This window comes from Carya illinoinensis, chromosome 2 (genome assembly GCF_018687715.1).
Source record: "Carya illinoinensis cultivar Pawnee chromosome 2, C.illinoinensisPawnee_v1, whole genome shotgun sequence".
Taxonomy (NCBI): Eukaryota; Viridiplantae; Streptophyta; class Magnoliopsida; order Fagales; family Juglandaceae; genus Carya; species Carya illinoinensis.
The window spans coordinates 36,153,959-36,171,322 of NC_056753.1; the positions used below are offsets into that span (position 1 = coordinate 36,153,959).

Sequence of the window (17,364 nt, forward strand, 5' to 3'; positions counted from 1 at the left end):
CCACTGTTACGGAAGATTTGAGGTCTTAATGAGTCCATTCTGTTGCCCACAATGGAAAGCACGACTATAATCATTAATCACCCAACGAAATATATTTACAGAGTGTCACAAGATGAAATGCTACAAAGAAAGTTTACATCAGCAAATAATAATTTTTGTGCTGTGCCCTCCACACTACTTGTCCTAATACCCGAGTTTCCTCCTCCCCACTCAAGATTCATTATGGCATAAAGCTTAGTACTTGCATCTTCAAGAGTAGAGAGGGAAGTTATAAACTTGCAATCTTTGTTTCACCAATTCCCAATGAGAAGAGGGAAACACGTCTGCCAGTAATTGAGATATATAAAAAGTTTTGTGATGATGTAATTCTGAATCTTTACGCAGTAAAGGTAAAGAGAAGCTACGGAATGGGAAACAAGGCATGTATTTATAATAAAATCATAGACTAAAATACATAAAACTTATAAGAAATCCTTAAGACTGTTGCATCGATAAGATTATTAACGTCACAATAGTACACACGTTTGACCATCAACATTATGCTTCAAAAAAATGTCACCTTTTAAAAGGTATTCATTCAAGTACGCTTAGGTTTAAAAGTTCAACAATGTTATGTCATACACGCTAATATTGTATTATGGGCAAAAAAATAAGTCACCCAACTCATCTTGTCCAGCCAAGAAATTTCACTTTCTAACAAAGAAATAAATTTGAGCACCCTGGATAATTTAGACTTAAATTGAGATTAGGAAGGCTTTGAAATTGAACAGAAACAAGCATTACACATTTGATGACAAAAAAGTTTGCTAAATTTTTTTTTGCAAAAAACTTATCAAATTTTTTTTTTTTTTTTTTTTGCAAAATAAAACTTTAAAAAGTTATCCTACCGTAGTATCTCAGTGAGGTCCCAACTCAAATGCATGTTCAATGTTTGTGTCAAGGCTTACGAACAAGGTGAAATCGATATGCAAGACAATAAATTTAAATTAAGCATTTCATCTAAAGGAAAGGTTACAAAGTTCTTGAACAACAGCCCCCTTCCTAATGTCCCCAACCCAGCAAGGGAAAGAACAAAAAATGATAGAAAATTTTTGACAGATACACCCACACATCACGTTCTCGTATGCCTGTGGGCGAAAGGAACCACCACCAAGACACAATATTAGTACCAACACAAGTAAAGGGAGCACAAAATCAGCTGACCTTGGTTCAGACGAGAGAGCAGTTATACAGCTACCATCACATTTTGTTTGACATCATGAACTTGGCCTTTTCCCTGCTGGCTTAAGGATCTGGAAAGAGCACAGCAAGTCTTCATCTACACTCATCATTGCGCCAGCATTATCAAATTCACCACAGTAATTGGGGGCAGAAAATATCGTAACAAGCTGCCTGTTGGCAAAGAATTCATATCCATCCTCCACCACCTATACAACAGTATTGATTCAAGAGTCCAGAAATAATGGAACTGGAGAGTAACAATAGAGTGAAGTTATAAGCAAAAATTAAAAGCAAAGACAAAGACCTGATGGGCACGACAGATAAGGTCCAAATCATGCTTCTCTAAGAATTCCGCCACTTTATCAGGGCCAAAGGTGTGTGATACTCCTCTGTCATTCATTCCCCATCCTTTAACATGTATACCAGGATCTGACCAAAGCAAATCGCAAAGCAAGCCAGACTCCGGTATAGCAGTAGGACGAGTTAAATTTCTAATTTGATCCAAGTTTATCAGATCAGGGGAAAGACCACCGTGCATGCACAATATTTTGTCATCAATAAGAGCTGCCACCGGAAGGCAGTTAAAAGAGTCTGTAAAGGCCTTCCATAGTCTAACATTAAATCGCCGCTTACATTCGTCATAAAATCCATATATCCGGTTAATAGAAGCACATTCATGATTTCCTCTTAGAAGAAAGAAGTTCTCTGGATATTTAATCTTATAGGCAAGCAAAAGGCATATTGTTTCTAAGCTCTGCTTTCCACGATCCACATAGTCCCCCAAAAATAAATAATTGGCAAGAGGAGGAAATCCTCCATATTCGAAAAGCCTTAATAAATCACTGTATTGTCCATGGATATCACCTGAAAATAGAAAGGAAAAATGTCTAGGTCAGAAAATTCGAATCCAATAATGCTAAATGTTGTGATTGCCCTGAGCATGAGTCGGACAGCGCAACATAGCCCTTGGTACACCAGGAAATTGTCTGTTAGTAACGTAATCATAGCTTGAAACCTGCTCAATTCATTCAAAACTAAAATGAGTTGAATTCTGATAAAGGAATCATCTTGCCCTGAGCCTCTTAATGTGGTTAACTAAGACATAAAGAGAATATTCTCACAAATCATCACTCCATTTTTATTTTTTTTTGATAAATAAACAAATTGTATTGATCAATGGCAAAGCCAATATTACAACTCTAATGCCCTAACGAGATAGGCACATTAGAGACAAGAAAATCATGCATGGCCATGCCATTAAAATCCACAGCAATAGCCCAGTTACAAAGTGCTCTAAAAAATAAAAGTTTAAGCTCCTCTACTGATCTTTCTTGGTCCTCAAATGTCCTCTTATTTCGCTCCTACCATACACACCACATAATGCAAAGAGGGATCATCTTCCAGATAGCTTTAATTGGTTTTCTACCCCTTATATTTGACCAGCTAGCCAGCGCCGCCTCCACAGTTTTAGGCATCACCCAAGCCATATCCAGTTGCGAGAATCCCTCATTCCAAAGGACCCTTACCGTATCACAGTGTAGAAGGAGATGGCCTACTGACTCTCCCCCTCTTCTGCACATGCAACACTAGTCTGCAATAATGATCCTCCTTTTCCTCAGATTCTCTGCAGTAAGTATTTTTCCCAGGGATGCAGTCCAAACAAAGAATGATACTTTAGGGGGAGCCTTATTTCTCCAAATTTTTCTCCAGGGGACACAAAGAAGTGGGCTCCTGGGTAAGGGCCTTATAGAAAGAGCGAACTGAAAAATTACCTTTGTCTGTTAGAGACCACCACAACACATCCTCTTGCTGGCTATTGGGTCTTATGGAGTATATGAGGCTATAGAAGTCTACAAACATGCTTAATTCCCAATCTTGCACAGCCCCACTAAAATTAATGTTCCAAAGAATCTGGCCCCCCCTCTAACTCCATGACTTCTGCCACTGAAGCCTCCTTATCTCTAGCCAACTGGAACAGAGGAGGGTACAAGTCTTTCAAAGCCCAATTAGCACACCATACATCTCTCCAGAATTTGATTCTTGATCCCATGCCCACACAAAGCTTTACATGTCGGTTAAAGACCCCCCATCCTCTTCTTATATGTTTCCATAACCCCACTCCATAAGCTCTCATTACTTCTCTAGTGCACCACTCCCCCCATAGACCACCATACTTCTTCTCAACCACCAATTTCCATAGAGAGTCATGTTCCTTGGCAAATCTCCACAGCCATTTGCCTAATAGCGCACGGTTGAACATCCTCATGTTTCGAACCCCCAAGCCTCCCCCTGATATAGGACGACACACCTGCTCCCACTTAACCAAGTGGAATTTGAACTCCTCCCCAAAGCCCTCCCATAAGAAATCTCATTGGAGCTTCTCAATACAAACCGCCACACTTGCTGGTATTGAGAAAAGAGATAAAAAGTAGGTAGGTAAGTTAGAGAGTGTACTCTTTATCAATGTAGTCCTTCCACCTTTTGACAAGTATAACCTCTTCCACCCCGCCAATTTCTACTCTACTTTTTTGATTACTGAATCCCAAACCGCGGACACCCTCGAGAAACTCCCTAAAAAAAGTCCCAAATAAGTCATAGGGAAAGAAGATATCTTACACCCCATCGTTCTTGCTAGGTGGCGAATATTAGAAACTTCCTCAATTGGCACCAACTCTGATTTTTCCAAATTCACCTTAAACCCAGAGACGGCCTTGAAGTAGAAGAGTAAAGTCTTTAACACTTGCATATGATTTTGCTTGGCTTCACATAGTATAAGTGTATCATCAGCGAACAAGAGATGAGAAATGATAATAGTGTCCCTGTCTGGGTTACCAATCGGGATCCCTTTTAAGAGTCCGTTTTCAACCAAAACCGAGAGCATCCTACTTAGGGCCTCCATAACTATCACGAACAGTAAAGGTGACAATGGATCCCCTTGTCGTAATCCACGAGAACTCTAGAAGAAACCAACTGAACTCCATTTATCAACACAAAATACTTTACCGGAAATGTACACCAGTGTATCCACGCCCTCCACCATTCCCCAAAACCACATCTCCTTAGCAAATGTAGAAGGAAATCCCAGTTAACATGATCATAAGCCTTTTCGATGTCTAGTTTACACATGATCCCTGACTTTCCATCCTTCAACCTACTATCAAGGCATTCATTGGCAATTAACACCGCATCCAATATCTGTCTGCCTTTTACGAAGGCATTTTGGGGTTTTGTAATAAGCTGCCCCATAACCTCACTCAGTCTGTTTGCAAATACTTTCGAAATTATCTTATACAACCCATTCACTAGACTAATTGGCCGGAACTCCTTTAAATCCATAGCCCCCACCTTCTTGGGTATCGGTGGCTAACGTGTTTCCATCAGGTCATTGTTTACCTTGGTTCCATAAACACCTAGGTCACTGTTTACCATGGTTCCATCAGAATCACATTTATCCATTGGCTAATGTGTTGACAGAACATATTATTTTCACATTTACTTCAAGCCCACATTTATCGGCCATGAAAAAGTGCAGAGAGTAGGATGTCCATTCATGTTGCAAGGAATAACAGCAGTACTTCTTTTGAATTTTGAAACTAAGGGCCTATTTGGGTGCTCAGGTGAACTCAGATCAGTTGAAATATTTTCGTACGGATGCATATACTCTCCATCCAAACCCAAAACTTATTTCATTTGAAACAACATCACTTTTTCATCTTAACTCAGCACTGTTTATTGATGGGACTTTTATTATGGAATCTACATCAACAAACCAATCATTGATGAGACCCACTACTTTTTCAACTTTCTATAAAAAAGTTAAACATATCTCAACCTACTTCAAACATCCAAACATATCTCAATGAGAGCCACCAAATCCACTCTAACATCTTAACTCACTACTATTCACATATAAACTCAAATCATCTGAGATACTCTTAGCATTCAAACGGAGCCTAAAAGGCAGTACCAACAACACAAAAGGTCAATTCATGCAACTTCAGAAATATTGGCAGCACCAACAGGTCAAAATCCATTCAAAGCCTAGAAACACGTCTTGCTTTCTCTAAAACGTAGCAGGCCACAGGTACTACGCTGCCATAGTTTGCGCTCAATTTTATTTACTCCTAAAATTGAATAACTATTCTAAAAGACTGCATCATATATAACTTCAAACGCTCTCACTATCCAATGTTCAAACAATCTTCCCCAAGAGCAACTATCTTCCAACCATGTGAAGAAAGCACACCAGCGGTAAATAAAAAAGAAAAAAAAAAGAATAATCACATTAAAACCATCTGATCTAGAAGCTTCCACGGATTTCTGCCGAATAAAAAAGAAACTGAATAAATTTAAAAAAAAAAATACAAACAAAATACAGGTAATGCGCACCGCAAATCTTGATGGGGGCTTGGAGTTCGAGAAGATTGGGCTGTCGAATAAAGATATCTTTGGAAGCAACACAGAGTTGCTTGATCTCCGTCTCTGAGAGCTGGACCTGCTTGCCGGGGTGCGCCGAACGAACCTCCGTCAGCCGTCTGATTATGTCGTCCAGGACGGCAGGGTCGATTAATACAGGACCTTGTGACGCCATTGAGTACAGATCGTCTCCCCTGGATCGGCTTCCACTTAAAACCTAGAGATGAGGGAGAGGGAAGGTTATGGCGTGTGTATTACTCCTATATGGCCACGTTCTTTTTTTTTTTTTTTATAACTTCTGGTCTAATTCGGGTAAGCTGGTCTACTTTCCGGTTACATATAAAAAACCAGAAAATGGGTAGTGCAACCCACTCAAGTTTCCTCACTTGCATGTCCCGAGTGGCTGGTGAATACTTTTTATATATTTTTTATTTTTTCAAAATATTTTTAAATATTTAAAAAAATTAAAATAAATATAAGTATATTCATAGTGACTTTCTTAATTATTAAAATAAAAAAATAAAAAATAAAATATATAAACTGTCAAATTGAGAAAGTAAACTTACGGAACAAAGTATCCTTTCTCTATTACCATTTCATGATTAACGTTGGATGAGTCATGTTTACAGAGTCAACATCCTAGTTCAGTACAAATATCATTCATACGAGGAATATAAAATAAGATTAATAAAAAAAAATCGAAACACATACTTAAAAATTTGTAATTTTATTCTATCTTATTGTATATTTTTATATTGCATTTTATTTTATACTTTTTTGATACATTTTCAGTTTGCGATTGGTCATGACATATGAAACAAGTGTATGAACAACGTATTTTGTTAATAAATTAACAAGATTGGGATGAAATGATCATTTTGATGTATGGGTATTACCTCTGTGAGACATCTTTGAAACTTTTTTAACTTAAAAAAAAAAAAAAAAAAAGTTCAAATTCTAAGAACTTATACCATAACCTTTCTTCTCTTTTGTGAGGAGATAGAATTTAAAAAACAAAAAAAAAGTGTCAAAATATAGGCCTATAACAATTAACATGTATGCATTATAACTACTGAGTTAATTTTTTGACTTTATATATTTATATATTTTCACTTTAAATTTTAAAATCTGATTAAAAAATATTATCCAAACTAAAATTTTAGAACTAAAAGGGTTATTAAATGGCGTCATGTTTTCTCAACTAATAAAACAAAAAAGAAATTGACAAAGCTTACTCCTATTTTTAACTTTACCTTTCGTTTTTAAGGCTGACGGTATATTTGACTTGAGATGAGAAAACAGTTTTTTAGAGTTATGAAATGGTAGATGTTGCATCATTGAATATTGTATAATTAATAATCTGCTCGTGTACTGCTTAGTTTATTAATATATTAATCTTGTCGAGAAAAAAAAAAATGTTGCATCGTTGAAAAGGAAAATGATACTCATGCAACACTTTTTACAACCTTTTATACAATTACATACAATTATATTATAAATGATGATCATTTTTATAAAAATAACTTATAAAAATAATATTATTTTATATAAATATCTTTATTTTAAAATATAATTATATAAAAAGGATCATAAATGTATCACTACTTTAAAATAAAAATAAAAAAAAATGGTCGTATGACGTCGTCCTATCAAATCTGGGTTTCGGGAATTGTGATGATAGGCTGCCTCTGATGCAGGTTAAAAAAAGCCCAAGCCCAAACTGTTATTACAGGTTTTCGAAATTTCAAAAGAAATAGATTTTAAAATTTTACTATATACAAACACAGTTGCATACTAATCTGTATATCAATACTGATTTATTTATACTTAAAATTTAAATTAACATTATTTTTAATAAAATCTACTTTTTAACCAATCATATCACATTGATACATATATTAGTGTACAATTATGTTTGCAACTATATTTTTCCTAAGTTTTGAGGGTTGATAGGCAAGAAAGAGAAAAATACCTTTGCACACCGCCTTCTTGATCCTGGATATCAACAGAAATTAAATATAAAAAATAAAAATAAAAACATAAAAATTTCAAAACCTCATGCGAAGCAATCAGCCCATCATGATCACTTAATCAATTATGAAACACAATTTGATAAAATATACCACTTCTTAAAATCAAAATCAACCTAAATTCATGGAGACAAACAGCTCACGTACAAGCATTTCAATCAATAAAAGTTATAACCATAGTTACGGAAGATTTCAGGTCTAACAGAGGCCATTATGTTGCCCGCAATGGAAAGCACACACATGAATAATAACCCAACCAAATATATGTACACAGTGTGCCACAGATGAAGTGCTACAGATAAAGTTACATGAGCAAATAATAATTTTCTGCGTTGTGCCCTCCACTCTACTTGTCCTAAGACCTGATTTCCTCCTCCCACTCAAAAGATTCCTTATCGCAGAAAGCATAGCACTTAAATCTCCTAGAGTTGAGAGGGAATTTATGAAACTTTCAATCTTCGTTTCACCAACTCCTCAAGTCATCAAGAGGGAAAAGACATCTGCATGATAAAATAAACACATAAACAAAGGAGAAGGGTCATGCCAATAATTGAAATACATGAGGTTCTGTGATGATTGAATGCTGAACCTTTATTTGGTAAAGGTAAAGAGAAGGGGCAAGGAATGAGTAACAAACCATGTATTTGGAATAGGCATCAACAAATCGCAGACTATAATTAGTAACCATATAAGAAATCTTTGCGACAACGAGATGGTTGATGTCAAGATAGCACAAATGTTGAATATCAACATTATACTTCATGGGAATTCAGCTTTTGCAAGGTATTCAATCGTGTAAGACTAAAGTTTACAAGTTTAAGAACAGTATTTGTCATACACGCTGACATTGTGTTTAGATGAGTGGCTATGAAGTGACATTTATTCAAACTTGTAACTTCGTGGTTTTTGACAATCATTTCTTTATCTGGATTAACAAGAGTTTCTACTACGAAAAATCAAACAAAATAAAATTCTTTAAAATGTTAAAAGTTAGAATTTTCAGGCATTTAAATTTCATGGGGAGATTATCATATACAAAATAAGACAAACGTTGAACTCCCGTACAACATGCCATTAATCTTAACAAAGCCATCACTATTGTTGCCACAGCCACCGTAACCGGTACGAGAATAAACAAAGTACATTATATGGTATTCTGAGCAAAAAATGTCACCTCAATTCATCTTGTCCAGCCTAGAAATTTCACTTTCCAACAAAACTAAATTTTAGTATCCATGATTAATCTAGACTTAAATTGAGATAAGGAAAAACTTTGAAAGTGAACAGAGACAAGTAATAAACATTTGGTGATAATAATGTTCTCTCAAAAATATCTTCAGATAAAATCAGACTTGGAAGAGAACTCCTACCATAGAATCTCAATGAGCTCCCAACTCAAATGGATGTTCAATGTTTGTTTCAAGGCTTTGAATAATGTGAAAATAATACGAAAGACAATAAAGTGAAACAAAGCACTCTTATCTAAAATGAATAATTACATAAATCTTGAACAATAGCCCCATTCCCAATTTCCCCAACCCTGCAAGGGAAAGAATAAAAAAATGACAGAGAAACAGTCACACATACTTCCATACACCCATTTACTCGTAGAGTTATGCCTGTGGGCGTGCACAGAACCACCACCAAGACACATATTATTACCAAAACAACTGAAGGGAGCACAAAATCAGCTGACCTTGGGTGAGACGGGAAAGAAATTATACAGCTACCATCACATTTTGTTTGACATCAAGAACTTGGCTTTTTTCTCTGCTGGCTTAAGAATCTGGAAAGAGCACAGCAAGTCTTCATCTACACTCATCATTGCGCCAGCATTATCAAATTCACCACAATAATTGGGGGCAGAAAATATCGTAACAAGCTGCCTGTTGGCAAAGAATTCATATCCATCCTCCACCACCTATACAACAGTATTGATGCAAGAGTCCAGAAATAATGGAACTGGAGAGTAACAATAGAGTGAAGTTATAAGCAAAAATTAAAAGCAAAGACAAAGACCTGATGGGCACGACAGATAAGGTCCAAATCATGCTTCTCTAAGAATTCCGCCACCTTATCAGGGCCAAAGGTGTGTGATACTCCTCTGTCATTCATTCCCCATCCTTTAACATCTCTACCAGGATCTGACCAAAGCAAATCGCAAAGCAAGCCAGACTCCGGTATAGCAGTAGGACGAGTTAAATTTCTAATTTGATCCAAGTTTATCAGATCAGGGGAAAGACCACCATGCATGCACAATATTTTGTCATCTATAAGAGCGGCCACCGGAAGGCAGTTAAAAGAGTCTGTAAAGGCCTTCCATAGTCTAACATTGAATCGCCGCTTGCATTCATCATAAAATCCATATATCCGGTTAATAGAAGCACATTCATGATTTCCTCTTAGAAGAAAGAAGTTCTCTGGATATTTAATCTTATAGGCAAGCAAAAGGCATATTGTTTCTAAGCTCTGCTTTCCACGATCCACATAGTCCCCCAAAAATAAGTAATTGGCATGAGGAGGAAATCCCCCATATTCGAAAAGCCTTAATAAATCACTGTATTGTCCATGGATATCACCTGAAAATAGAAAGGAAAAACTATCAAGGTCAGACAAGTCAAATTAAAGAATGCTAAACGTATAATAGTGATTGGGCTGGACTGGACAAATTAGCCTTTAGTACTCCTGGAAATTGTTTGTTTGTTTGTAACGTAAATCTTAGTTCAAAACCTGCTCAACTCGCTCAAAACTAAAATGAGCTATATTCTGATAAAGGACTCTTCTTGCCCTGAGCCTCCTAATGTTGTAAACCAAGACATACAAGGATAATCCTCACTGATTGCTACTCCTTGAGCACCTAAGTCACCGTTTACCATGGCTCCATCAGAAACTCGTTAATCCATTGGCTAAGGTGTTGATAGAACATGGACTCGCACAGAATATTGGGTATTTCCTCTTTATTTTCTCACATTTACATCTAGCCCATATTTATTAGCCATCAAAAAGTGCATAGACTAAGATGTCCACTCATGTTGCAACGAATAACAGCAGTACAAATAATAGCGGTACTGCTGTTTATTTTCTCTGAATTTCGAAAATAAACAGCAGTACCGACAACACAAAGGGTAAATTCATGACAATTCAGAACATATTGGCAGCACCAACAGGTCAAAATCCATTCAAAGCCTAGAAACACATCTTTCTTTTTCTAAAATGTAGAAGGTCACAGCTACCACTCTGCCATATCTTGCGCTCAATTTTCTTCACTCCTAAAATTGAATAACTAGTCTCAAGCACAGCATCGTATATAAGTTCAAATGCTCTCAATGTCCTATGTTCAAACAATCTTCCCCACAAGCAACTATCTTCCAACCGCGTGAAGAAAGCACACCAGTGTAAAAAAGAATAGCCGCATGAAAACCATATCACTGGATTCCGGCCAAGGAAAAGGAAACTGGGAAAATTCCTAAAAGGTAAACAAAATACAAACAATGCGCACCGCAAATCTTGATGGGGGCTTGAAGTTCGAGAAGATTGGGCTGTCGCATAAAGATGTCTTTGGAAGCTACACAGAGTTGCTTGATCTCCGTCTCTGAGAGCTGGACCTGCTTGCCGGGCCTCGCCAATCGGACCTCCGTCAGCCGTCTGATTATGTCGTCCAGTAAGGCCGGGTCGATTAATCCTTGCCCTTGCGAAGCCATTGAATACAGATCCTCGACCCTTTGAACGGCTTCCACTTTAACACCTAGGGATGAGGGAAAGGTAGGGTTATAGCGTGTGTATTATTGGTCCATGGGTTCATTTATTTTTCCATGGTTCTGGTCTAATCGGTGAGTTGGTCAACTTTCTCGCCACGTATAAAAAAAGGGCAAACAGGATTCTCTCGGGAAAGAAGAGTGGGAAAAGGAGAGAAAATAATACTAACTAGATTTACTTTTCTCTTTTGAGAGGGATAGGGAGTAGAAAGCGTCAAAACAGTGACGGTGGAGACGGCTGGAACTGCTATGTCTATGTGGCGGAAGCGTCTGTACTCTATTATCATTAATTTTATTTTTATAATATCAAATGTTTCATTCACAATGAAAATGTATTAATACAACATATAATACATTACATCTCAGCATTTAACAAGACTCGAGCCCGGAGAAAATTTTGGCATTGGTGCGATTGTATACTATCATCAATAAGTCGTGTATGCTGAAACAATAAATGAAACAATAAACGAAACAATAAATGAGCTGCTTCATTCCCTTGCCATCTAATATAAGTCACTTCGTAAGTCACGAACCTATGAAGAAGAGTTTGAATCAGCTCCATCAAAGAATTTTGACTTGATAAAGTAGGACCACTTGCTCGAATTGAATCAATAACAATCAAGGGATCTCCTTCTACTATCAATGCAGAAAACTCATATGCAAACCTCGATATGCAGTCATAGCTTATATTTTATCAACATCAAACACACCAATATCCTTACTACACATAGCAAATAAAATCTCTCATTTATCATTATGGATAATCACCCCAAGTCCAACATGACCAGAAGTTTAAAATTACGTACCATCAAAGTTAAGTTTATCCTTACCTTATAGTGGTGAAATCTATAGAAGCATAAGGAAAAATCTCAAATTGGATCATAGAACCAACTGCCAAGAACCCAAGAATCCTATTGCAATCTTTCAAGAGTTGGAACACTAGGAGAATACATTGAGATGATAATCAATGTGCCCATTTTATTGCTCAATGAGCGCTTCCAATTGCCTATATGGAAGCATCCCCTTATTTCTATTCATCCTTGCCTTTTAGAATTTCATAGTGGGAAAGACCCACTTTACTGTATATAATAATTTAGCTTTTTTCTTTTAATTTTTATTTTTAAAGTAAACATATTAAAAATATATTTAACAATTATATGATATAATGGTCAACAGGATGAAAGATCTTAATATTCATCCCAAACCATCAAATACAACATAATAAAAAATAAAAAAAGAAGAAGGATATGAGGCCAATGACTTGACTCTCACCCATTTCCCACAAGAGGAAGCCACTGGAAGCAATTTTGATACAATTTGATTAACAGATTGTAATACTGCGACTATGAGTCGCAGTGAAGTGAGTCATGTTGCATTTCATTGGACTAAATTGGCTACAAGAGGCTTCCATTATCTCTTTCCTTCCATCCTCGATTAGAAGAAGCGAAAAGATAAGAAAATAGAAAATAGGAAATTCGTCGAATTGCAGAATACGAACGCTAAGAATGTGGAGGCGCGTGAAAGCCACGAGCCACTCTATGAAAGTAGAGGTTAGTTGGATCTAAGGTTGCTAGCCCTGAAAATGCCACTTGTGGCGGCAATAGGTACTCCTCAGTGCGGTAGCACATAGATGTTGAGTTGCCTGTGGGAAGCATGCGCCACTCCGTTCAACATTTTGTTTTGGTTGTCTGAAGGATCAATCGTAGGGTAGTCTTGTAGTAAGGCGCGTGGTGGTCATGAGGGGTGAAAAAGCAGTAGATTGATGCTCTTCCTTGCTATGGGCAAAAAACACAACAAAAACCAGAAGAAAGGGTTGGAAAACACAATAAAAACCGAAAAGTAGTAGATAGGGGAGGAGGGAGTGTTGGAAAACCCCCCAAGTGTGAATTGGTTGTGGATTTACAGCCACCCACCCTATCCACCAACCACTCACCCACCCACTCACCATTAGAGGCTCACTTGGTCAATAAGTGTGGCTATTTTGTCCCCCATGACTTCTCCTATAAAAGGAGGTCATTTGTTGAAGGTCAAGGTCATCCTCACTGCAGTGAGAGATCAAGGCAAAGGGTTAGGTGAAATTTGAGTTCTAGGAAAACCCAGAACAGAGGTCATTTGAGAGAGATAGAGAGTTGTTCATGAGTGTTTGTAAAATTGTACAAACATATTGAAAATATTGATTTTCCGCTTCAGTGGACGTAGGCAAGCTGCCGAACCACTTAAATATTATCTCTCTATCGTCTTGTGTGTTTTTTTGGACAGGCTGGAGGCGCAACAATTCTAAGGGATTTTCTTCAGAGGAGATTTACAAATGCTTTACTGCACAATTTCAACTCTCTAGGATTCTTCTTTTTTCTCCTCGAGTCCATGAGTTCGCACTCACGTACACCTTGAGCAAACTGAGCTTCACTCGTGCCACAGCCGAGTGAACAATCTACTTGGTGCCTTTACAACTTTCAAAACCATGCTCCATAATCCTACAATCACACCAACCTCCAACTTGGAGACTGGTTCTCAACATGCTAGCCTCTATCTCCAGCATGATCCCTTATCATCTATACAATTTTACAGCTCACGTCTTCAAGTCAGAAGACTAACTAAAGTGATGCATAACTTTAGTTTATCACGTACAGTGCCCTTAATCAATACATCTATATATAGGGCAACACATCTCCCACTGCACTGGGAATCAATGGTCTTGCACGGACCTTGACACATTTCAGAGAACCTGTTGCTGATGTCTCATTCTCTGATCTGGGTGACTAATCATCCTGCTACTGTCTTCACTCGCATGTGCCCATCTTGTGTGCAATCTCTGACTTGCATAATCTCCATTCTTGCAATATTTTTCTTCGTACCGTAGTTCGCTACCTTCATTCAGCAGGATACAATTTAAGGTAGTAACCACCATGGAAGTCTAATCGTCTTGGCAGTCATGCAATCATCAACTTTAGGTGTAGATATCCCTGGAACATCTGACATTTTGTTCCCATTTCTCACACTTTTGCTTCATGTCGTGGTCTAGGGAGATTTCTTCAGGTTTAGATGAGGAAAAGTAAAACTGAGTTCCTTTTACTTCCTCATCTCATTCACACGACTATTACCATGAGCCAAGACCAATTAATCATTCGTGACCTTCCACGATCTTTTGAGAAAACACACCTGAATGATTGTTGTCTTCAAGCTGTCTTTAACAGTATTATGCACTGCAAGAAATACGACGACATGTATTTCTTCAGTCATCATATTCACAACATCATTTTCAGTTTTCTCCTAATTTTAGCAGTCGCTTGTGGCCTGTCTTGCCACAATTTCTAGCGAGTCATCTGTTGTCCAGATCTTGACTTGCCTCTATCCTTACTATCAATATTCAGGACCAACAACTCGAGATCTTGCCAGAATCTCTTCTGCGCACCTCCTCATCTAGGATAAGATCTCTTACATTAAGAAACTTCAACTTTGACTTCTTTTCAGAATTACTTATAGCCATTCTCATGACCTCCCAACTTTTTGACCGCAACGCCAAATACTATTAGGCAACAATAGTACCTTCTGCCTTTTCTGAAGTTGAACAATTTCTTCATCAACACTTTGTTATTTGCAACTGGCTTTTCAAAGAAAGCCACAATGAGATCCGATGTGGTTCTCCTCTTAATAACAATATGCTCCATGAGTTGTATGACTGTAAAAAACCTGCTGATATAACAAGTTAATCAGCATCGTCCAATGATCTGAAATTTGCTCCATCAAATTTCACGATCCCAATTGACTTAAACCAAGCCCAAACGAACTGAGTCTATCTCGACTCCAACTGGCTACGATCAAGTCCACAGCAAATGAGTCCGCCATGACTTCAACTGGCTATGATCAAGCCCACAGTAAATGAGTCCGTCATGACTCCAACTGGCTGCGATCAAGCCCTAAGCACATGAGTCCATCATGACTCCAACCGTACCGATGAGTCCGGAATGATCCAAATAGTTTGTCAGTACTATTTGATCATCGTAATGGAACTCCAACTGGCGTGGATCTTGCCCAAAATGATTTGCAACACGTGAACGGTTCATATCGAATGTACCAATGGCGAATCTCAACATTCCCATCGTAAGGATGAGTCCGAAATGACCCAAATAGTTTGTCACCACTATTTGATCATCGCGATGGAACTCCAACTAGCGTAGATCTAGCCCAAAATGATTTGCAATAGATCGATAGTACCGATGGCGAATCTCAACATTCCCACCGTACAGATGAGTCTGGAATGATCCAAATAGTTTGACATCACCATTTGATCATCGCAATTAGACTCCAACTGGCGTAGATCTAGCCCAAAATGATCTACAACACATCGACAGTACCGATGGTGAATCTCAACATTACCACCGTACGGATGAGTCCAGAATGATCCAAATAGTTTGACATCACCATTTGATCATCACAATTAGACTTCAACTGGCATAGATCTAGCCCAAAATGATCTGCAACATATCGACAGTTCAGATTGACAGTACTGATGGCAAATCTCAATATTTCCATCGTACGGATGAGTCCGGAATGATCCAAATAGTTTGACATCACCATTTGATCATCGCAATTAGAGTCCAACTGGCGTAGATCTAGCCTAAAATGATCTGCAACTCATCGACAGTTCAGATCGACAGTACCGATGGTGAATCTCCACATTCCAACCATACGGATGAGTCCAAAATGATCCAAATAGTTGGAAATCACTATTTGATCGTTGAAATCGGACTCCGAATGGCTTAAATCTAGCCCAACATGATCTACAACTGATGGACGGTTCAGATTAAAATTATCGATGGTGAATCTCAATATTCTAACCGTACGAATGAGTCTGGAATGATCCAAATAGTTAGAAACCACTATTTGATCTTTGAAATCGAACTCCGAATGGCTTAGATCTAGCCCAAAATCGATCTGTAACTTTTGGACAGTTTAGATCAGCCTTCTGCTACAGTAGCGCGTGGGGGCGCGTGGGGGCGCGTGGGGGCGTGTCTACCACTCGTCTTCTTCCTCTGACGCGATTTAGGCGCGTCTGTGCACTCTCCAACTTCTAAGGGCGCGTACGGGCTCCTTCGGCATTCGTTTTTGATGCCGTTTGCGGCAACGGATTCGTCTTGATGTGAGGAACATCTCTGTGTGGTCAAAAGTTGATTTCGATCAATTTTATTTTTCTGGACAGCACGAAACCAAAGCTCTGATACCAATTATTGCGCCTCCGGCCTGTCCAAAAAAATACATAAGATGATAGAGAGACAATATTTAAGTGGTTCGGCAACTTGCCTACGTCCACTGAAGCGGAAAATCAATATTTTCAATATGTTTGTATAATTTTACAAACACTCATGAACAACTCTCTATCTCTCTCAAAAGACCTCTGTTCTGGGTTTCCCCAGAACTCAAATTTCACCAGGTAGATTGTTGACTCGGCTGTGGCACGAATGAAGCTCAGTTTGTTCAAGGTGTACGTGAGTGTGGACTCATGGACTCGAGGAGAAAAAAGAAGAATCCTAGAGAGTTGAGATTGTGCAGTAAAGCACTTGTAAATCTGCTCTGAAGAAAATCCCTTGCAAGCTCCGTGGGTGTAGACGATGCTAATGCATTTGAAAATGTATTTGGAGAGGCATCAGGACATCTATTTGAAGACGTACCAGCAGATGCATTTGATAGCGGATCTCTCATGGCTGACAAGCATTCCAATGAAGGAGTGCAATCATTTGAAGGATGCAACCGTTTGTAGCATTCGAGTATGGCACACTTGGGTGGAGGGGGTGATTGTTGGAAAACCCCCCAAGTGTGAATTGCCCAAGTGTGAATTGGTTGTGGATTTACAGCCACCCACCCTATCCACCAACCACTCACCTACCCACTCGCCATTAGAGGCTCACTTGATCAAGAAGTGTGGCTATTTTGTCCCCCATGAC

At 38.2% G+C, this 17,364-nt stretch overlaps 1 protein-coding gene and 1 pseudogene across 1 annotated transcript; both read right to left on the reverse strand.

The window, feature by feature from the left end:
• Nucleotides 1-966: 966 nt before the first annotated feature.
• Nucleotides 967-5,954, reverse strand: LOC122301443 (annotated as a pseudogene).
• Nucleotides 5,955-7,806: 1,852 nt separating this feature from the next.
• On the reverse strand, nt 7,807-11,627 carry LOC122301442 (serine/threonine-protein phosphatase PP1 isozyme 4). Its single transcript, XM_043112810.1, has 4 exons — nt 11,167-11,627; nt 9,687-10,246; nt 9,364-9,588; nt 7,807-8,167 (listed from the first exon to the last, which is right to left on the reverse strand). Exons 1-3 carry the CDS (start codon nt 11,366-11,368, stop codon nt 9,400-9,402), a joined length of 951 nt encoding a protein of 316 aa, XP_042968744.1. The 5' UTR covers nt 11,369-11,627; the 3' UTR covers nt 7,807-8,167; nt 9,364-9,399.
• Nucleotides 11,628-17,364: the final 5,737 nt, after the last annotated feature.

Bases quoted from the DNA above. Each gene is read 5' to 3' on its own strand.
- LOC122301442 (XM_043112810.1), bottom strand. From the start codon at position 11,368: ATGGCTTCGCAAGGGCAAGGATTAATCGACCCGGCCTTACTGGACGAC. The intron at 10,247-11,166 runs GTGCGCATTGTT...TTCTATTTTCAG, and splicing joins AGCCCCCATCAAGATTTGCG to GTGATATCCATGGACAATAC. The intron at 9,589-9,686 runs GTCTTTGTCTTT...ACTGTTGTATAG, and splicing joins TTATCTGTCGTGCCCATCAG to GTGGTGGAGGATGGATATGA.